Source organism: Oryctolagus cuniculus, chromosome 3 (assembly GCF_964237555.1).
Source record: "Oryctolagus cuniculus chromosome 3, mOryCun1.1, whole genome shotgun sequence".
Classification (NCBI taxonomy): domain Eukaryota; kingdom Metazoa; phylum Chordata; class Mammalia; order Lagomorpha; family Leporidae; genus Oryctolagus; species Oryctolagus cuniculus.
In genome coordinates this window covers 165,099,793-165,120,278 of record NC_091434.1, presented here as the reverse complement: position 1 = coordinate 165,120,278, position 20,486 = coordinate 165,099,793, and the positions used below count along the sequence as shown (strand labels likewise).

The window sequence follows — 20,486 nt, the reverse complement described above, 5'->3', positions numbered from 1 at the left end:
GCCTTCCTTGCCTTTTAGAGATTTGTGCTATTTACAGGAGACATGTCATGTCCGGGATTTGCTTCTAGCTAATCTCAAGGTGGGAGTGTGGGTGGAAGTCTAGAAGGGGAAGGTGGACTGTGCACTCACTGAGAATCGTTAAAGCTGCTGCATGGGTTCATCCCATTCTCCCTGTTTTCACAAACATTTACAATCTTCCATGCCAAGGTCAACACATTGTTCAGGCCAGAAACTGCTCTGAGTGCCCAAGCTGCATGCATCGTCCTCGCGTGTTTAATAACGCAGGAAATAAATGAGACTGACAGACTGTACTGGCCCCTCGTGTAGCTGGAATCCCGGCCCTCAGCTCTCTCAAGGACGAACTGATTGGAACAGCTTTTTAAGACCACACGCGTTGAAAATGCCCCCCAACCCCCCAACCCCCCAACCCCCCGCCGCCCCCCCCATCCCCCCCCCCCCCCCGGCTTCAGCCAGCTTCCTCCTGGAAAGCCAAGCCAGCCTGCTGGGTGTTCCCAAAGGCCCAGCTGACCCAGCAGGGCAGGGGCTGCCTGGGATCAGAGGCAGGGTCTGGCAGAAAAGCCTGGGGGAAAAAAAAAAAAAGGCAAGCAACAGCCAGGTATGCTTTTAATATTTATTCCAAAAATACTAAAACTCCACTTTCTACCCCAGGCTCCTGGACTCCCCCAGAAGCAGGGGAGCTGCCAGCCCTACGTATCTCGTGGGGCCCCTGGGTGCTCAGACCCATCTCAGGAAGGAGAAAGACAAGGAAGCGAAGCTCCAGCCAGGGCACCCACCTATCGGGCCGGCACCCAGCTGAGGGGGCCTGGCCCACACCCTCCTTGGCTCTTGTGGCAGCCGCGAGCGAGCGTGGGCCGCCTCGGAGCAGCGCCTCCTCCGCAGTGACCGAGCCGCAGGCTGAGCGCCTTCATGGCTGGGTGGACGCGAGCAAGCACAGGAGATGCGGGCCCGGGGAGACAGAGCCCTCAAAGCAAAGCTCTGCAGGAGTTCCTGGGGCAGGGGCCTCTCCCCTCTCCCTTGCAGGAGACCCAGAAGGAAGACGGTAGCAGCCAGGTTCCCAGCACATCCGCGCCCTCAGCCACCAGGCAGGCCTGGGTCGCGCACGCACGGGCTGCAGCCTCCTCACTGCATGCCGACGGGATGCATGGGCCAGGGCGCCTGGCCAGCACCAAGGCCCGCGGCCACAGCAGGGGCCTGGGGCACGGGCTGCAAGCGCTGCTGGGACTGCCAGATGTGATGGAGCTCCTTGAACTGCTCCACCATGCGGTCTTTGAGGTCCGGGTTCGAGATCTGTAGCCGGATGCTGTCCGCCGACCAAGACAGCTCCCCCGAGAACATCTCCAACAGCAGGCGCGCTGCAACCGGCACCACCTGGGGACAAAGCGGAGACAGGACGTGGCAGGGGCAGGCAGCTCAGGCGGGGAGAGACCGCACCCTCCACTTCTGCCCTCCAAGCTCCCGACCCCAGGACCTGCGCACTGGTGGGGAGTGGGAGCACACCTGGACGGTGATGAGTTTCTTCTCTCGGGGCTTGCGGTCAGGCCACTCCTCCCCGAAGCAGAAGAAGATCTCGAAGGGTGGAGGGGCGTGGGTCTGGCCCTTCTGGAACAGGATGAGCTCTGTGGCAAGACCAAGACCCTTCGTTAGAGGCGGAGCTGTGCCTCTGGGCTGGAGGAGGCCGGCGCGGCCCGGGCCCTCACCATTAAGAAAGTACTCCAGGCTGAAGAGCTTGGTCTTGACCTCCCGCTGGATGGGGTTGGGGCGCGAGCCGTGGGCTGAGGCGCAGGGCCCGCTCCAGAACACCTTGCACTGGCACAGGCGGATGGCGTACAGGTCCTGGCCCTGGAGCTGCAGGATGAGCCCGCGGTCCAGGACGTCCAGCAGCTGGTTCGTGTAGAAGCGCTGCTTGTCACTGGGGATGTCCTCGGGGCTGGGGAAGCGCACTTGCTCCAGGCTCACGGGGCCGAACAGCTCCACCTGCTCCTGGGTGGCCTCCAGCTGGCTGTAGAAGAGCCGGCAGCCGTGCGGGTTGCTGATGGTGAGGGCGCGGGGCGGTCGCCCCCGGTACTGGAACTTGATCTCCAGGTCCGTCACTGTGGGGGTGGGCTCGTCAGCTCTCCCCCACCCCAGGCCGCTGTCCTCTTCCCCACCACCTCCCCGCTTCCCAGACACCCTCCCCCACCCCCCAGCCCGCCCCAGGGCCTTACGGGGCAGCATGTGGGGGTTGACGAGTAGGTCGGGCAGGAACTGTTCGCCTGCAGGGGGCCCAGGCTGCACGCTTTGCAGGACCTCAGGAAGAAGCTGCAGCTCCTCAAAGCCAGCAGTGGTACCCGAGGGAGGGACCAGGAGGCCGTCGTCTGGAGGGAGGGGGCCCGGTAGCACAGGTGGCTGCACAGCAGGGGGCCACTTGATGTCCTCTTTGGGGAAGGAATAGGGTGGCGGGGCGGGGCCGGAAGGCACTGGGTCTACAGCAGGAGGAGTGGACAGGACTGTGAACGCCCTCTCTGGGGCCCAGCCGCTCTCCGCCCCGGCCTCCCCGGTCCCAGGCCCCCGGGGCTCCCCGACAGCAGATTCCCGGCCCACCTGTGATGCACAGGCCTGGTAGCATCCTCTGGAGCTGGCGGGCAGGCGTGGCGAGGAGGAGGCAGGAGGCCAGACAGAGAGAAGGGAGGCCTGGTTATGACGCTGATCTGACGCTGAGGAATTAACACGGGAACCACAAGGCAGCTCCCCCAGCCTGCTGCTTAGCCCGCGGCCCCAGCTCTGCCACCCCAGGCAGCCCGGGAAACTCGCTCGCTTCCCCTTCTGTCTTGTGCGGGTAGCACGGCCTAGCACGCCCACCGGCCACGAGGCTCACCAAGGAGAGGCACAGCAGGCCCCGGAGGAGCAGAACTGCTCGGTCCCAAACCAGGGTGGGCTGGGCCCTAGGGGAGGAGCCCCCAGCCCCGCTGCCTGGCCCACACTCACCTCTTCATCTTCCTCCTCCTCTTCCTCTCCTGGACCCACATAGTACTCATCAGCGGGCTGCGACTCTGCACAGCAGGAGGGCAGAGGAGGACACGAAGGAGTCAGCGGTGGACGGGTGCCAGGGGCTGCCCGAAGCCCCTGCTGCGGCTCCTGCCCAGCGTCGGGGTGACGGGAAAGGCAGAGCTACCCAAGATCTCAGGACACAGGTGACAGCCAGAGAGGCGGGACCCTGCAGGCTGCGGCACGCGGGAGGGGCCCGAGCCCGCCTGCACCCAACGGGCCACCGCGGGCGCGCCACCCCGGGCCAGGCATACCTGTGGCAGTGGGGCCGTTGGAGCAGACCTCGTAGATCTTGTAGGGCTGCGGCGGCATGTCCCGGGGCCCGTCATAGATGAGGCGGAAGTCGCGGCTCTTGTTGAGGGCACAGCGCAGGTTGGCTTTCCACTTGGCCGGATCAGCCTCGTCCACACCCTCGGTGTACTTGCCCGTCTCCTTGGCCCAGGCCTAGCACAGGAAGAGAGGGCAGCCGCCCACAGAGAACCTCGCCGAACCGCGCCTGCAGCCGGTCCTGGGGGAGTCGCGCCTGTGACGAGCTGTGGGCCCCAGGCTGCGCCTCGCTGAGCCCCAGGGCCTTGTGAGCAGCCGGGGGCACTGGTGCAGGCTCTCAAGGCTCCCACAGGCTCAGTGGAAGGCAGGGACTTTCAGAGGCACCCAGTCACCGCCCCCGGGGCAGCACTCTCGTCCAGGCTCGAAGGAAGACAAGGGGTGATCTGGACCTAGACGGGCAGTAGATATGAGCCCTCCCGCTGCGGGCCGGGCCTTGCCATTTAGTCTCCCTCTGCTTCCGTCTCCTCTACACAGGACACCTGGCAGTGCACCTGCCCCTTGGACCGCCTCAGTACACCTGAGCTGCTGGTAGTATTGTTTTGTCTTGTGTTTTCCTTTTTGGTTTTAAAGATTTGTTTTATTTATTTGAAAGGCAGGGTGACACAGAGAGAGGAAGAAACAGAGAGAGAGAGAGAGAGAGAGATAGAGAGAGAGAGAGAGAGAGAAAGAAATCTTCCATCAGCTGGTTCACTCCCCAAATGGCCACAACGGCTATGGTTGGGCCAGGCTGAAGCCAGGAGCCTGGAACTCCATCTGAGTCTCCCATATGAGTGGCAGGGACCCATTTCTGCTGCCTCCTAGACACATGAGCGGGCAGCTGGATGGGAAGTGGAGCAGCCAGGACTAGAACCAGCTCTCTGATGTGGGATGCTGGCGCTGCAGGCAGTGGCTTAACCTGCTGCGCCACCACGCTGGCCCAGGTATTGTTATTTTGGATAGCAATTTAGTGATGTCACAACTACAAATGTCTCTATCCTCTAACCCAGGGGCTGATTTCTAGAAATTTATCTTAACTGGGGTGGGCCCTGGGCCACGGTGAGTTAAGCCACTGCCTGGGAGGCCTGCATCCCATTTCAGAGTGCCTGGAACTCAGTCCCACCTCTGCTCCCAGTCTAGCTTTCTGCTAATGTGTAGCCTGGGAAGCAACAGGGATTGGCTCAAGTATTTGGGTTCCTGCCCACCCACAGGGGAGACTCAGGTGGAGTTCCCAGCTCCCGGCTCCCGGCTCCCGGCTCTGATCTGAACTGCTCTGGGCACTGGGGAAGTGAACCAGCACGTAGATCTCTACTTCTCTCTTTAGCTCTCTGCCTTTTAAATAAATATGCAAAGTCATAGAATGAAATATAGGGCAGCAAACACTAAAAAAAAAAAAGTGGAGGAAGTTTTTTATATACTGACATATAAAGGTCTTCAAGAAATATCAAGTGTATACATCTATTTTTTGAAAAGTAGGGGAAGGAAAAGTATGTATTTGAGTGCACAGAATTTGAGTAAGTTCTTGGGAAATGGAATGAAAGAGAAGCTTAAGTACAGGCACTTGGTCTGGTAGCTAAAACGATGGTTACCAGACTCGAGTCTCCTGTCCAGATGCCTGGGTGCCACACCCACCTCTGCTCCTGACCCAGCTCCCGGCTCACGTACACCCTGAGGGGGCAGCAGTGATGGTCCAAATACTTGGGTTCCTGCCACTCTCCCAGGGGACCTGGACTGAGCTCCTGGCTCCTGGCCTCAGCCTTGGTCCTGCTCTAGCTGTTCAGCCATTGGGAAAGTGAAGCAGCAGATCCGCAGGTAAGGGGAAAGAGGGGAGGAACTCTTTCTCTTAAAAACTGAAAAAACAAACAAGCAAACAAACCCGGGCTCGGTGCTGTGGCATAGTGAACAAAGCTGCCCCCTGCAATGCAGCATCCTGAATGGGTACCAGTTCGTATCCCGGCCTGGCAAAGCAGCAGCAGATGGCCCAAGTGCTTGGGCCCCTGCTACCCATGTGGGAGGCCCGGAAGAAGCTCCTGGCTCCTGGCTTTGGCCTGGCCCAGCCCTAAATATTGCAGCCATTTGGAGGGTGAACTAGCGGATGGACGATATCTCTCTCTCCCTGTCTCTACTAACTCTGCCTTTCAAATAAATAAAGCCTTAAAAATAAATAAATAAAAAATAAACAATCCCTTTGACCAGCCACTTTTTTTTTCACTTAAAAAAGTTTTATTAATTTATAATTATTCAAACTCAGAACAACAGAGATTCTATCCACTGATTCGTTTTCCTAAATGCCAAAGCCAGGAGCCCAGAACTCCATCTGGGTCTCCCACGTGGGCGGCAGAGACCCAGCCGCCTGAGCCATCGCCTGCTGCCTTCCACGGTGCAGATTAACAGGAGGCCGATGGGAAGCAGAGCAGGGACTGAAACCCAGGCACCCAACAGGAGACAAACTCGGCCAAGGGGCATCGCAACCACAGCACCAAATGCCCGCCCGAGCAATTTCTAACTTTAGGCACCAACCCAAAAGAAATCGCGTGAAATTAACAAAGAAAGGGCGAGAGTTAACCTTCTTCGGGGCATGTGGGTTTTAACACTGAAACACTGAAGTGAGCAAAAACCTAGACCAGGTGAACTGAACGGTGCTCCGGCTTCCGGCGGGGCCCTCAGCAGTCGCTGGGAGTGCTGTGGCCGAGCGCTGGACAGGAAAGCTGACCCCAGTGTGGAGTGGAAAACTGCAGGTTGCAAAACCAGCAAATACAGCTTGATTCCAACTCTGCTTTTCACATACACACGCGCAGAAAATGGAAAATATAGGCACACCCCCTAGGGTTAAGAGTAGCGGTGAACTGTTGGCTTTTTTTTTAGCATACATGTAAAACTGGATGTGTACTCATGGGTAATAAAAATGAGGCAAAAACAAGGGGTTGAGGATGGTGTTGGGCACAGTGGCTAAGACGCCACGTGGGACTCCTGTGTGACATCAGAGCGCCGGGGATTGAGTCCGAGCTGGGCTTCCGATCCCAGCTTCCTGCTAAAGTGCATCCTGGGAGGCAGCAGGTGCTTAGGTCCCTGCCAGCAGGTGGGAGACCTGGGTGGAGTTCCTGCTCCCGCTTCCGGCTGGCCCAGCCCTGACAGTTGTGGATGTTTGCGGGAGTGAACCAGGAAGAGGAAGATCTCCATGCGTGTGTCTCTGTCTCTCTAATAAATAACAATAGTACTTGTTTTTTTTTTTTTTTAAAGATCTATTTATTTGAAAGTCAGAGTTACACAGAGAGAGGAGAGGCAGAGAGAGAGAGAGAAAGAGAGAGAGAGAGAGGTCTTCCATTGATGGTTCACTCCCCAATTGGCCGCAACGGCCAGAGCTGCACTGATCCGAAGCCAGGAGCCAGGAGCTTCCTCTGAGTCTCCCACGTGGGTGCAGGGGCCCAAGCACTTGGGCCATCTTCTACTGCTTTCCCAGGCCATAGCAGAGAGCTGGATCAGAAGTGGAGCAGCTGGGTCTCAAAGCAATGCCCATACGGGATGCCAGCGCCTCAGGCCAGGGCGTTAACCCACTGTGCCACAGAGCCGGCCCCAATAATTGTTTTTTTGCTTTCTCATTTTTTTAAAAATAATAACTGATTTTTAAAAACAAGGGGCAGTAGGAGGAGTGCTCTGGAGTGCAGGTCAGCAACAGTGACCCTGTGGCTACGCCTGTGTGTGCGTGTGCGTCCCTCTTATGCCTTGGCTGTCCAGGCAGCACTGCTGTCCAGGGCTTACCTTGAAGATGGTGTTGTCTCCATCCTGGCTGGGACCGTGCCGAGTGGCATGGCGCCAGGGGATGTAGAAGAACCTCCTCTCCCCATTGACCCACTGAAGCCCCGGGTACTGGCAGCTGTTCACCTGGGCCACCAGCCAGGGCTTGAGCCTCACGCGGCGGGGCGGCGGGGGAGCCCCGGGGGCCGGCTGGTTCATGGCCAAGGGGTCTGCGGGGGGTAAGCGGTAGTGCGGCGTCAGTAGGCATGCAGCCTGAAGCTCCCGCACCACTCCCAGCGCCAGCAGGTGCGGAGGGCTGGGCCAGCAGGCCAGGGGCACAGGGACAGGCTCTCCAGGCCGTAAGCTGTCCCAGGTTCACCCAATCCACGTTTTGTGTTGGGGGGAAGGGAAGGAGGAGATTTACGGAGCCGTGGATGTGGTGTGTACTGGCGCCCCCACACCCTTAACCCTAACCCCAAGCCACACCCACTGTCCTTAGCTGCTCCCCGCCCCCCCCCACAAGGCAGGGTTCAGCCTACCTCCCTCTGCGAGCAGTCCCTTCACGAGGAACTTCCCTGCCCAGCCTGCCCCCGCCCTGCTTCTCTCAGCCTCCTTCCACCATGGACTCCTCAAATCTCCCAACCAAGAATCTCATCTCCGGCTTCTAGGAAACCCGGCCTTGGGCGAAAATCCGACACGGGACTTGAAGGAGGGCTTGCACGCTTCTCCCCCGGTTTTCCTTGGAGATGAGACACCTCTCCGTCCAGACATTTTTAGAGAAATCCCATCAATCCACTCAATTCCCTCCAGCTAGGAAAGCAGCCACCACACTGACATCTTATCTCTCCTCCCTTCCCCTCCCACGTCCGGCTGGGGTCTGTGCCCCAGGCCAGGTCCGGCAGCCACCGAGGGGAGTGAGCCCCGCCTGGAGGGCCAGCCAGCCCCATGCCGCCCCCGCCTCCTCCCATGTGCCTGCCCACCCCCTCTCCACCCCTGGGTGTCTCTGTCCTCCTCTGGGCCATGCCCTTGGTCCTTAGTTAACCTTGTGACCTCCAGGTCAAGGACCTCGAAGGGAAATCTGTCACCCAGTAGGAACAGAGTCGAGCTAGACCCCGTCTGTCGAGCCAGACCTGGCAGCCGCACGGCAGCTCGGTGTCCGTAACATTCCCAGCCCAGTACCTTTATGGGTTGCACCTGCTAAGCACCCCCTCCATGCTTCAGAGTCACCCTCCAAAGGCCTCTCGTCAAGCAGCGCCCAGCTCGGCTGCAAGGGCCGGCGGCACAGGAAGCCCAGCCCAGGCCAGGGCTGGCGGGCGGGAGGGCTGCAGCCCTGCCCTGGGGCCTCGGAAGACTGGGGACCCAGTTCCCTTTTTGGCACAGCCTCCGCCCAGGCGCAGGGGAAATGAAAGTGGGCAGACGGGCCAGCGAGCAGCCTGACTCACTGGGAGCCCAGGAAGGGAGGGGGCTCAGAGCACACGCACAAGTGGGGCCCCCAGACCCAGTTCTGCCCGGCTGAGCCCAGCTCCCAACTGGGGACAACCTCATGCACACATGTGTGTGTCTGCAGCGCCCCCCGCGCCCGAGCCGTGTCACCAGCCGTGGGCAGAGAGGGACAGGCCTCCCGGATGGCCTCTCCCTGCACAGGCGGCCAGACCACCAGGATCATCAGCCTTCCCTCCCCCTTCACCCAGCCGGTCGGAATTCTCAAAGGGCTGGAGCCCCAAGACCCAGGCGTGGGGAAAGCCGGGAAACAGCTCCCACGCCACCTTGGGAGCACGTCAAAAAGGGGTGGGGGCAGCTGAGGACCCGAGGAAGCCCCACAAGTCGTCCGGGAGGGAGAGGCCACAGCTCACCCTGCTGCCGTCCCAGGAGCAGTCCCCCCCCCCCCCCCCCCGCCAAACTTGTGGGTACCAGGGGGCTGCTAGGAGAGGAAGCTCCACAGTGGCGGCTGTGGCAGAGGGCAGAGCGGCAGGCCTCCGCCATCGCCTCCTCACCTGTTCCTCTCTCAGCAAACGCAAAGGGATCCCTGGAACAGGCGCCACCCTAAGTCCCGCCCCCTCCAGGTGAGCTGACACCCCTGGGCCCGGCCCACCCATGCAGTCCAGACAGGCCGAGGCTCTGGAGCAGCAGGTGCGGCAGGAAGAAACCTCTCTCTCTCGGTGTCTTCCCCCGGGCAGGGCTGGGGAAGGCCGGGCTGCAGGGGGGAAACCCCCAAATAGGGCCTTTAGGGGGAAAAGGATTTCCCTAGACTCCTGTCTGGAGCCCCTCGCCCCGTGCCCCAGGCCGGGGAGGGCCCCGTTCTGGGGACGGCCAGCCTCCTCCATCACCCAGCCCACTCCTTTCAGGCCCGGGTCACTGATCCCCACCCCGGCCCGAGGCTGCTCCTCCGGCTGGGGCGCCCCCGCCCCACCCTCGCCGCGCGGGGGTCCGGAGACGCCGGCTCGCGCCGTCTCCTCCCCCGCGACGCCCCGCGCTTTCAGACAGCTGTCTCCACCCTTTCCCGCTGCTACGAGGGTCGGCGCCGCCACCCAGGTCCTGCTTTCCACAAATCCCTGTCTTGGCCTTAAGGTCCTGGGAGAGCAGGTGCCCCGGAAAGGGTGCGGGTGGCGGAGGAAGAAGGGCGGGGAGCGCCCCGCGGCGTTGTCGGGGCCTCGCTCCTCCGCGACAGCGAGGCGGAGGGAAGGAAGGAGGTGCGGACGCCGCTGCCTCTCGGGCCTCGGGGCTCTCCGCGTGCCCACGGGACGACGGCGACCGGTGCCCGGCGCCCCGAGATCATCCCGGCGTGGGAAGCGCCGGGGCCGGCGGGATGCGCCCCATGGTGGGCGCCCACCCGAGCCGGGGCGCCAGGTGGAGCAGGACTCGGACCCCGCCCGCCGCCGGCAGGTGCCCCGATGTGGGGGTTGGGGGGCACACTGCTCCTCCGGCCGGGGGCGCAGAAAAGGCGGCGCGGGGGCCGACACCCACCTGTGTGCGGGGCTCCCGCGTGGCTGCGCCCGGGAGCGCGGGCCGGCGGCGGGGCGAGCTGCGCCCTCCCGGAGCTGCGCCTCCGCGGGGCGGCCGACTGGCCCTGCACTTCCGCGTCGCGCCGCCCCCGCCCCCGCCCCCGGCCGCGGCCGCCGAGCCTCGGTGCGCGGGCAGCGCCGCGCCGCGCCCCGCCCCGCGGAGCCACCCGGGCGACCGCCGCCCGGGCTGAGCATCGGACCAGGCCCCGGGGCCTCCGGGGGAGGCGCCCAGCAACGCGCTGCCCTGGAAGGATCCCCGGATTCCCGCAACCTGGAACCGCAACGCCATCCTGGGACAACTCCCCGGACCCGCCACGGCGCCGCGCGTGTCTCCAGCCCGCACGGTCCCGGGGGCTCCACACGGAATGCGCCGAAGCCACGTTCAGGCGGACAGCCCTGGCCCTGCTGCACCCTCCCGAGCCCCTTCCGCGGGGGCCTCGTCCCAGCGAGGCCAGAGGTTGCGCCATCCCCACCCGCGTTTCTCATCCACAGCCCCCGCAAGCGCGCGCCCCCGCTCCCCACTGGGAGGCCCGGGGTGCTCCTGGGGTCGCCAGTCCCGCGGTCCTCTCACCCGGCCTCGACCGTCCATCCGCCGGCCTGAGCGTTTTCCGGTCCCACAAAGGGACCTCGCCCGCTCCGGCTTCAAGCCTGCTGCTCTTTCTGGAACCTTCTTGGCGGGCTAACTCCTACTCTTGTAGCACGCCTGTCCCTGGGAGGGCTGCGCCGACTTCCCCTCCTAGGCGGGGCCGGGGCTCTGAAGCAGGGCCTCCCTGGTTTTGCAGCAGCACTGATGGCCCCTCGAACCAGCTTCCGCAGGGACCACGGGTGTCTTTTTATTGCTCATCTTCTATAGCAATTTTTTACTTAAAAATTTTTTTAATGAAGAAAATGTCCAAGTTAATCATTAAAAAATTTTATTTATTTGAAAGGCAGAGTTAGAGAGGGAGAGGAAGATCTCCCCATATGGCTGCAACAGCCAGGGCTGGGCTGGGCCAGGCAGGAGCCAGGAGCCTGCCTGGAGCCTCATCCGGGTCTCCCATGTGGGTGCAGGGACCCAAGGACCTGGGCCATCCTCTGCTGCTTTCCCGGGTGCATTAACAGGGAGCTGGCCCAAAGTGGAGCAACCAGTGCCCATACAAGATGCCGGCAGAAAATTTGTCCATTTATTTGAGAAGCAGAGAGAGACAGCAAAATGGGGACCCAATCCACTGGTTCACTCCCTCAATGTCTCCAACAGCTGGGGCTAGGGCCAAGGGGAAGCCAGGAGCTAGGAATTCAATTGAGGTCTCCCACATGGATGGGAGGGACCGAACTTGAGCCATCACAGCTGCCTCCTAGGGGCTGCATTTACAGCAGCTGGAGTCGGGCTTGGAGCCTTGTACTGAACCTCAGCACTGACTGGGAGCAGGCCATCATGCCCTAAGTCAAACTCCCACCCCTAATAGGTTTTATTTGAAAGATTTATGTACTTGGAAGGCAGAGCAACAGAGAGGTGGGGAGAGGGTGAGAAATCTTTCATCCACTGGCGAAGCTGTGGCTAATGGAAGCCAGGAGCCAGGAACGCCGTCCAGATCACCCACGTGGGTGGCAGGAAGCCAAGCACTTGGTCCATCATCTGCTACCTCCCAGGCAGGAAACGACTGGAAGTGTGGAGCAACTGGGGCTGGAACCAGGCACCCTGATTCGGATGCAGGTGTCAAGTTCCCAGCCTCGCGTTGTTAACAGGTGCAGTAGTACTAGTTGACGAATGGGTACCTGGTCCATCCCTTCCCTTTGCCCTGGGGAAGACCTGAGCTCTTTCCCTTTAATGAGTGGAAAGCACCCATGTGTGCTGGCTTTCGTTTCTTCTTCTTTCATTTCATTTTCATTTCTTCTGAACCTCTCTCCCTCCCCATGATCCTTATGGCCCTAGTAGCAAGCGAAAATATCGTCAGACGTAAGTATTTTATTATTTGTATCTTGAGTTTTTCGCTATTTCCTATTTTTAAAAATTAAAGTGTGGATAGGGGAAATGTGGTTGAGTAGGTTGTGGGGTTTTTTAATTATCTTTTTTAAAAATAATTTGAGGGGCCGGCACTGTGACATAGTGGGTTAAAGCCCCGGTCTGCAGTGCCGGCATCGCACATGGGCGCAAGTTCAAGTCCAGGCTGCTCCACTTCTGATCCAGCTCTCTGCTGTGGCCTGAGAAAGCAATGGAAGATGGCCCAAGTGCTTAGGCCCTGCACCCATGTGGGAGACCCAGAATGAGGCTTCTGGCTCCTAGTTTCAGGCTGGCCCAGCTCCAGCCATTGCAACCATTTGGGGAGAGAACCAGCAGATGGAAGACATTTCTCTCTCTCTCTCTCTCTCTCTCTCTCTCTGCCTCTCAAATAAATAAATAAATAAATCTTAAAAAAATAATAATAATTTGAGAGGCAGAGAGACTTACCATGTACTGGTTCACCCACCCAGTGCAGGTCTCCCATGTGAGAGGCAGGGACCTCATTATTGAAACCATCACCTGCTTCTCCCAGAAACCCCTATGTGGGATGTGGGGGTCTTCACCACTAGGCCAAACCCCTAGCCTGGGTAGAATGTTTTATATTTCTTTAAAAACAAGAGGGCGGTGTAATTGAACGTGTACCCCAAGAAAATGAGGAGCTGTTCTCCTTGAGGTCAACTATGCTTCATAGAAAAAGAAAAAATGTTCTGTGTTGGTCCAGAAAATACACCTGGACCAGTCTCCAGGAAGGGTTGTCTTTTATTGTCCAATGGCTCCATGGCTCCACACTGGCAGAGAGGCCGAGAGACCTTGGGAGTCTGCCCCCTGGCCCCCTCCGCGTTGTCCACCTTGCCCAGGTGAGACTCCCGCCCAGGAACTAGCAGGGGCCGTGTGCAGAAGGGGCGCTACTCTCCGGCTTGTGCCCGGCTCTCCTGCATTCCGGCTGTGCGACCCCAGGCAGGTCGTGTGGATGACGGTCCCCTGTCCCCAGAGGAGAGACAGCACTGATGTGAGGAGTGTCTGTCCAGGGATGCAGAGGGGCTCAGCTCAGCGCGGGTGCTGGCTTCCTCGAAGCCAGACAACTTGAGCAAGAGCCACTCTGAACCTGAGACAGGGCATGGGGAGGAAGCAGGGCAGGGCTCCAGCTCTCCCAAGACCAGAGGGGCCTCCTGGCCTTCAGATGCTGTCTTGGGGGGCGGGGGGAGAGCATGGGGAAAAGGGGAAGCGAGGTTGCACCCAACCCCTGTGTGGCCACTTCCAGTTCCCCTCGTGGGACAGGGGCCCGGGGCGGGGGGGACAGGGGCCCTTGGCTGGCCGCTGAGAGGGCCCCTGCCCCTATCCTGGAGGAGGCCTCCCAGGCTGGCCGGGTGGCAAGAGGTACCCTGCCCTAAGTTCAGGCTGAGTAGAGCAGAGTGGGGGAGGCGAGGAGTCACCAAAGGGAACCGAAAGAAACCCAGGGTGCGCTGCAGGGAGAGAGGGCAGTGGCCCGAGGTCAGTGAGGTGAGACTCCCGCCGCCTCGGGCCAGGCCTGGGCAGAGGGCAGTGGCCTCTGCCCTCCAGGAGAGCCCCTGCCTCGGGCCTGGGCTCTGCGGGTTCCCAGGCTGCTCCGTCTCTCAGATACTCCGAACTCCTGGGAACTTGGTGGTGGCGGGACGGAAGCTCCAACTCCCACAGGGCCGGGTCAGATCCAGGCTGCACCACTGAGGACCTGGGCGACCTTGAGCAAACCACTCACTCTCTTAGAGCCCCAGCGCCCCTCTGTAAGGTGACACGAGGATCGGCTGTCAGGTCCAAGTTCAATTGCACTCACTGAGCACCCAGTACCTCCCAGGATATGGCAGAGAACAAAAAAGTCTGTTTTGTCCAAAAACCCTCGCGGGGGCTGGCATTATGATATATTGAGTTAAGTTGCTGCCTATAATGCCAGCATCCCATATGGGTGCCGGTTCACGTCCTGGCTGCTCCGCTTCTGATCCAGCTCTCTGCTAATGGGCCTGGGAAAGCAGTAGAAGATGTCTCAAGTTCTTGGTTACTTGAATCCATGTGGGAGACCCGGATGAAGCTCCTGGCTCCTGGCTTCAGCCTGGCCCTGCCCTGCCTGTTGCAGAAGTGAATCAGCAAATGGAAGACCTCTCTCTCTCTCTCTCTCTCTCTCTCTGTAACTCTTTCAAACAAATAAAACTTAAAAAAAAAAAAAGACTTGCAAATGGGCAAGTGTTTGGCACAGTGGTTAAGCCATTGCTTAGGGTGCTCACGTCCCATGCACTGCTGACTTCAGCTTCCTGCTAATGCACACACACCCTGGGCAACAGTGGTGGTGGCTCAAGTGCCTGGCTCACTACCACCCCGGGTGGGGGAGACCCGGATGGAGTTGCAGGCTCCTGGCTTTGATCTGGCCCAAGTCGCAGCTCTTATGGGTATTTGGGGAATGAACCAGCAGATGGATCTTTGTTTTCTGCCTTCTAAAGGAATAAATCTTAAAGTAGAATAATAAATAAAACCCCTGCCTTTCTGTGGAATCTGGCTTCCATTCTGTGGAGTGAAGGAGAAAATAAATCCTTAAGTAACTAATTTGAGTGGGGCCCCGTGGGCTGTCAGGCTGTCACTTTGCCAAAGATGGAAGTTCCTGGAGGTTCAGAATAGTGGGATGACACAATCTGGCTTCGTTTTTCCTTTTCTCTCTTCTTAAAAGATTTATGTATTATTTATTTGAAAGGCGGAGTTACAGAGAGAGATCTTCCATCTGCTGGTTCATTCCCCAAATGGCTGTAACAGCCAAGGCTGGGCCAGGCCAAAGCCAGGAGCTTTTTCTGGGTCTCCCATGTGGCTGCAGGAGCCCAAGCACTTGGGCCATCCTCTGCCACTTTCCCAGGCGCATTAGCAGGGAGCTGGATTGGAAGTGGAGCAGCTGGGACTAGAACTGGCGCTCCTACAGGATGCCGGCAGCTGCCCAACCCATTGTGCCACAGCTGGCCCCTGACTGGGTCTGAATGCGCCAATCTGGGCTCGTGTTAAAGTGCATCCTGCAGGTGTGGCGGCTTTGCTGGGAGCCATACCCAGGACACCCCGCTGGGTCTCCTCTCTTCCTAGCTGCTACCTCCTCAGAACTTTCTGGGGTGGGACCTGACAGTGCCCTGCGTGGTGCCCTGTCGTGTGGACACCTCTGGACCTGGGACCTGGGGTCCCCACCTTTCCCAACCTCAGCTCATCCGCCCCCCCCCCCCCCCCCGAGGTCCAGGAAGCAGCCTGGCTTGTGCTCCAGGTCCCGGGCAAGGACGGTGCTTCTTCCCTTTTCTCATTGGTCCCCTGGCCCAGCACCCCGGCTCCTGCTGCTTCTCCGGGGGCTCTGTTCTGGCTTCCTCGCCACCTCTCCAGAGCTCCCCGCCAGCTGCAGCTTCACTGCGTCCCAGGTGCCTCCGGTGTCTCACTCTTCCCCCCAATCCCAGGCTCCTCTCCCAGCTCAGCTTCCTGGGTCTGCCTAGCGCGCCCCTGCCCCTGCTGGACGCCGCCCTGGACACACCCCCCCCCCCCCAGCCTCCCCACCACTGGCCGCACCAGGTCTGATTCAAGTGCTGCTCGCTTGTGTTTGCTCGGCCTGGCTTCCAGACCACTTCCCTCCCAGCTCCCAGCTGTGTCACAGAAGCAGCCGCCGCCACCAGCTCCCCTCCCCCTCCCCACCGCCTGCCTGTCTGGAGGGCTTGCGGCAGAGCCCAGGCTTCTGGGCCAGGCGAAAAGGGAAGAGGAGGCCATCTGACTGGAAACCGGGCCCTCGGGGCTCCTGTAATGGGAAGGGCTGGGGCCCTGCTCTGCGGGGACAGTGGCCAACCTGGCCTCGCAGGAACCAGCCAAGGACGACCCCCTGTAACTTCACGTTCTTCAAAATTTTATTAATTTATTTTTATTTGAGAGAGAAAAAGAAAGACAAGAGAGACAGAGAGAGACTCTTTCATCTGCTGGTTCACTCCCCAACAGCCTGCGGCAGTCAGGACTGGGCCAGGCAGAAGCCAGGAGCCCAGAACTCCACCTGGATCTCCCACGTGGGGACAGGCACCCAAGTACCCGAGCACTCATCAGCTGCTGCCTCCCCGGGTGCACAGCAGCAGGAAGCTGCATGGGAAGCAGAGGCAGCTGGGACCCTGAGCCCCACCCGGACCCTCAGGCCTGGCAGACAGGGCCATGAAAGTGCTGGTGGGCCGGTGGGGTTCAGGAGCTTCTCCCCTGGTCCGAGCCAGCTTCTCTCGGCGTATCCGCCACACGCTCTCCTGGGTCCGACGTCCAAAGCCTGGGGATGCTGACAGCAGTCATTGCTGAGGGCAGAGCGGGGAGGAGAAAGGGCACCTGCTCAGGCAGGGCGGTGCTGGGGGGGGCGGGTCCTCCCTGAGCTCTGCTCTGTAGCGGAAGTCACAGGAGTGCCCAGAAGAACGGAGCAGGGGACAGCGAGCGCAGGGATCCTGCCTCGGATCTGCAGCTGTGTTCAGTGCTGATGCAGGCCCGGGGTGGGGGGGGCATGGCAGGCAGGGACGTGCAGGACTGTGGAGAAGCAGAGAGTGGTTCCCCCACCCCCACCCCTGACCCCAGGGATACTGAAGGAAGGAGCAAATACCAAGGGGCTGCAAAAAAGTTCACCAAAAATGGAATTAAAAAATAAGTTCATGGGGCTGGTGCTGTGGCGTAGCAGGTAAAGCCGCTGCCTGCAGTGCTGGCATCCCATATGGGTGACGGTTTGAGTCCCGGTTGCTCCACTTCTGATCCAGGTCTCTGCAATGGCCTGGGAAAGCAGTAGGAGATGGCCCAAGTCCTTAGCCCCTGCACCTGTGTGGGAGACCCGGAAGAAGCTCCTGGCTCCTGGCTTCAGATTGGCACAGCTGTGGCCATTGCAGCCAATTGGGGAGTGAACCATCGGATGGAAGACCTCTCTCTCTCTCTCTTTACTTCTCTCTGTGTAACTCTGACTTTCAAATAAATAAATAAATAAATCTTTAAAAAAAAAAAAAAGCTCTGAAATCCATGCCTACAAGGTGTCTTCAAAAAGTTCATGGGAGATGTGTATTATGAAAAAAATACATGGATTCCAACTTTTTTTTGCACAAAAATAAATTTATCTTTTAAAAATTATTTTCATTTTATTTGAAAGGCAGAGAGAGAGAGATCTGCTAATTCATGCTCCAAACATCCACAAAAGCCAAGGCTGGGCCAGGCTGAAAGCCAACAGCCCAGAACCCAATCCAATCCAGTCTCCCACATGGGTGGCAGGGACCTGAGCAATTAAGCCATCACCTGCTGCCTCCCAGGGCGTGCGTCAGCAGGAAGCTGGGTCAGAAGGTGAGGAGCCGGGACTTGAATCAGGTACTACAATATCGGATGTGGGAGTCCCAAGCAGCAACTTAACTGCTGGATAAACGCCCACCGTGAGAATGAACTTGTCTTTTAGTCCCATTTTCTATGACATTTCTTAAGTCCCCTTGTACAACGAGATAATACACGTACTAACGAGACCTTAGTACATGCATGACCTTGTTAAACGCTTTTCATACATTGTGCGTTTAATTGCCATAGTCAGCCACTGCACTCGGAGGTATTATTAGTACCCCACTTCCGAACCTCATGAGCTTCAGCCAGTTACCCAGCTTGCCTTGCAATAGTATTGTCTTCAGGGTTCCTTGCTTATAGAAGCAATACCCAGATTTCTGCCTTCATCTTAAAGATGTATTTATGTGTTTGAAAGAGTGACAGAGAAGGAAAGAGAGAGAGAGAGAGAGAGAGAGAGAGAGAGAGAGACCTTCTGTCTGCTTCTGGTTCTCTCTTCAAATGGCTGAAGAGCTGGGACTGGGGCGGTCTGAAGCCATGAGTCAGGAATTCTATCCGGCTCTCCCACAAGTGTCAGGGACCCAAGCTCTCGGGTCATCTTCTGTTGCTTTCCAAAGCACATTAGCAGGGAGCTAAATTGGAAGTGGAGCAGCCAGGACTCGAACCAGTGCTCTGCCGGAATTGTAGGTGACGTGCAGCACCACAATGCTGGTCCCTCTGCCTCCACCTGTGTGTGGCCTGTTCCCCCTGTTACGTCTCTGTGTTCACAAGGACACTGGTCACTTTGGGCTGCTCCCAACTATGATGACTCCAAGTTAACTAATTAGATCTGCAACAACCCTGCTTCCAAATGAGGTGACATTTGAGGTGCTGGGGGTTAGGACTTGGACATGTGACCGGGAGGGGGCAGGGGGTGTGGTTCAACCCATTACTACGTTTAACACTTGGTCTACTCTGCACCAAACCCTGAGGCCCCACTTGATTCTCACGATCACTGTGCAGGGCATTGTGGTGGAATGAGAAGGCTATGCCAAGATGGCTGCTGGCAAGCCAGTGTCAGTTACTCAGGAATGGCTTGGAAACCCACCTGGCAACGGAGCCTGCCTGGCAACAAGCTGTGATTGGATGGCTTTGGATACTGCCTGGCAACAGGCTGTGATTGGTTAGGGCATAAACTGCCCCTTGACTGGATTGGCTGCCTTGGCTATATAAGCTGCTGTACCAACTGAAATAAACGAGTCTGCAGGCTGCTCACCTCAGGCCTGCTTTCACCTGACTCCCGGGGTCTGTGTGGTGACTCCATTCCTCTTGCCCCCACCATGCTCCTCCTCTCAGAACGAATCCACAGCAACAGGCCAGGGCAGTGCTTTTATCTCCGTCTGAGAGAGGAGGACCTGATATGACAGAAAGGCGAGGCGTCTTACCCAAAGGCACACAGCAACTGCTAAGATGAGGCACTAGTCCTGAGCCAGGCTCCACCCCGAGCAACGCGGTGTCACTTTGGAGCCGGATGGGCCTGGCCTCAGGTGCTTAGCTCGGTAACCACGAGCTAGTTGTTCAACCTGTCTGTCTCAGAGACCCCGTTTGTCATGTGGGGTGAACCATCAACTCTCAGCACCCGAACCACTGCCTAGTGGAGAGGACTCAGTGCAGCCCAGCAGCGGAAGGAGCCACACGTAAGGCTCATCCCGCAGCCCCTGTCTGTTCCACTGGCTGCCTCATAGTAGTCCTGGCTGGGTCCCTGGAGTGGCCAGAGCCACGGAGGCATGCAGGTGTCTGCTCTGTCAGCTCCATTTCCCGGGGCCCGCCCCGGGCTGCCCACAGGACACACTCCCTACCCTGTACTCTCCCCACACTGACACACAGCAGGAAGGGCCGAGGGAGCAGCTGGCTCAGGGCCCAGGGTGTTGTCTGCGGCCCATGCCACCAGGGAGGGTCAGAGGTTCCCAACAGAACCTGCCTGCCCCCAGTCGTCCTGTCTAAGGAACAGGTCCACGAGAAGACACAGGAACCAGGAGCGGACCAGAGACAGCACAAAGCCTGTCCCCTGTGGGGACAGCTCTGCCTGTGACGGGGTCCTCACAGAACTGCATGCTGCATGCAAAGAGTGAGTTTACTGTGCAAGTCTTTTCAATAAAAAAAAATTTAAATAATTCTAAATGTCAGGAAGTCTTAAAAGCGGCCGGTGTCACGGGGTGATGGATTAAGCTGCCACTTGCGTCACGGCAAATGGGTGCCAGCTCCAGCTCTCCTCCCAGCTGCTCTACTTCTGATCCAGCTCTCTGCTATGGCCTGGGAAAGCAGCAGAAGATGGCCCAAGTGCTTGGGCCCCTGCACCTATGTGGGAGATCCGGGTGAAGCTTCCGCTTGGCCCTACCCAGGCCATTGCAGGCATTTGGGGAGTGAACCAGCTGATGGAAGACCTCTCCTCCTCCTCCTCCTCCTCCTCCTCCTCCCTCCCTGTAAATCTTTCAACTAGATAAATGAATCTTTAAAACAAAGAAAAGCACTGACCTTTCTGAAATGGAACTTTTTTTGGGGGGGGGCACAGTTAGTTAAGCCGTCACTTGCTCCGCCAGCGTCCCATGCAGGAGTGCTGGCTCAGGACCGGGCTGCTCTGCTTCTGATGCAGCTTCCTGCTAATGCACCTGGGACGCAGCAGGGGTTGGCCCAGGTTCTTGGGTCCCTGCCACCCGTGTGGGAGACCCAGACGGAGCTGCTGCTTCCTGGCTTCAGCCTGGCCTGGCTCCAGCTGTTGAAGGCATTTGGGAAGTGAACCAGTGGATGGATGAGCTCTCTGAGTCTGTTTTACTCGCTCTCTCTTTCTCTCTTCCTTTCAAATAAAATAAAAATAAGTATTTTTTTTTAATTTTTTGACAGGCAGAGTGGACAGTGAGAGAGAGAGACAGAGAGAAAGGTCTTCCTTTGCCGTTGGTTCACCCTCCAATGGCTGCCACGGCTGGCACACTGCGGCCAGCACACCGCACTGATCCAATGGCAGGAGCCAGGTACTTCTCCTGGTCTCCCATGGGGTGCAGGGCTCAAGTACTTGGGCCATCCTCCACTGCACTCCCAGGCCACAGCAGAGAGCTGGCCTGGAAGAGGGGCAACCG

At 58.7% G+C, this 20,486-nt stretch overlaps 1 protein-coding gene across 3 annotated transcripts; it reads right to left on the bottom strand.

The window, feature by feature from the left end:
* Window positions 1-617: 617 nt before the first annotated feature.
* On the bottom strand, window positions 618-10,800 carry IRF5 (interferon regulatory factor 5). 3 transcript variants are annotated; one of them, XM_008258221.4, is made up of 9 exons: window positions 10,657-10,800; window positions 7,108-7,313; window positions 3,300-3,489; window positions 2,986-3,050; window positions 2,602-2,635; window positions 2,226-2,483; window positions 1,719-2,111; window positions 1,519-1,637; window positions 618-1,389 (listed from the first exon to the last, which is right to left on the bottom strand). In XM_008258221.4, exons 2-9 carry the CDS (start codon window positions 7,300-7,302, stop codon window positions 1,141-1,143), a joined length of 1,503 nt encoding a protein of 500 aa, XP_008256443.3. In that variant the 5' UTR covers window positions 7,303-7,313; window positions 10,657-10,800; the 3' UTR covers window positions 618-1,140. The 3 variants fall into 3 exon arrangements, with proteins under 3 accessions (XP_008256443.3, XP_051704909.2, XP_002712098.3); XM_051848949.2 differs by lacking the exon at window positions 10,657-10,800 and adding an exon at window positions 10,048-10,196; XM_002712052.5 differs by lacking the exon at window positions 10,657-10,800 and adding an exon at window positions 8,263-8,413.
* Between the last annotated feature and the right edge of the window lie 9,686 nt (window positions 10,801-20,486).

Excerpts from the sequence above, each read along its gene's own strand:
- IRF5 (XM_008258221.4), bottom strand. The coding sequence starts at position 7,302 with ATGAACCAGCCGGCCCCCGGGGCTCCCCCGCCGCCCCGCCGCGTGAGG. Across the intron at positions 2,636-2,985 it reads AGGAGGAGGAAGATGAAGAG|CTCCAGAGGATGCTACCAGG; the intron begins GTGAGTGTGGGC and ends CCTGCCCGCCAG. Across the intron at positions 2,484-2,601 it reads ACCAGGCCTGTGCATCACAG|ACCCAGTGCCTTCCGGCCCC; the intron begins GTGGGCCGGGAA and ends CTCCTGCTGTAG.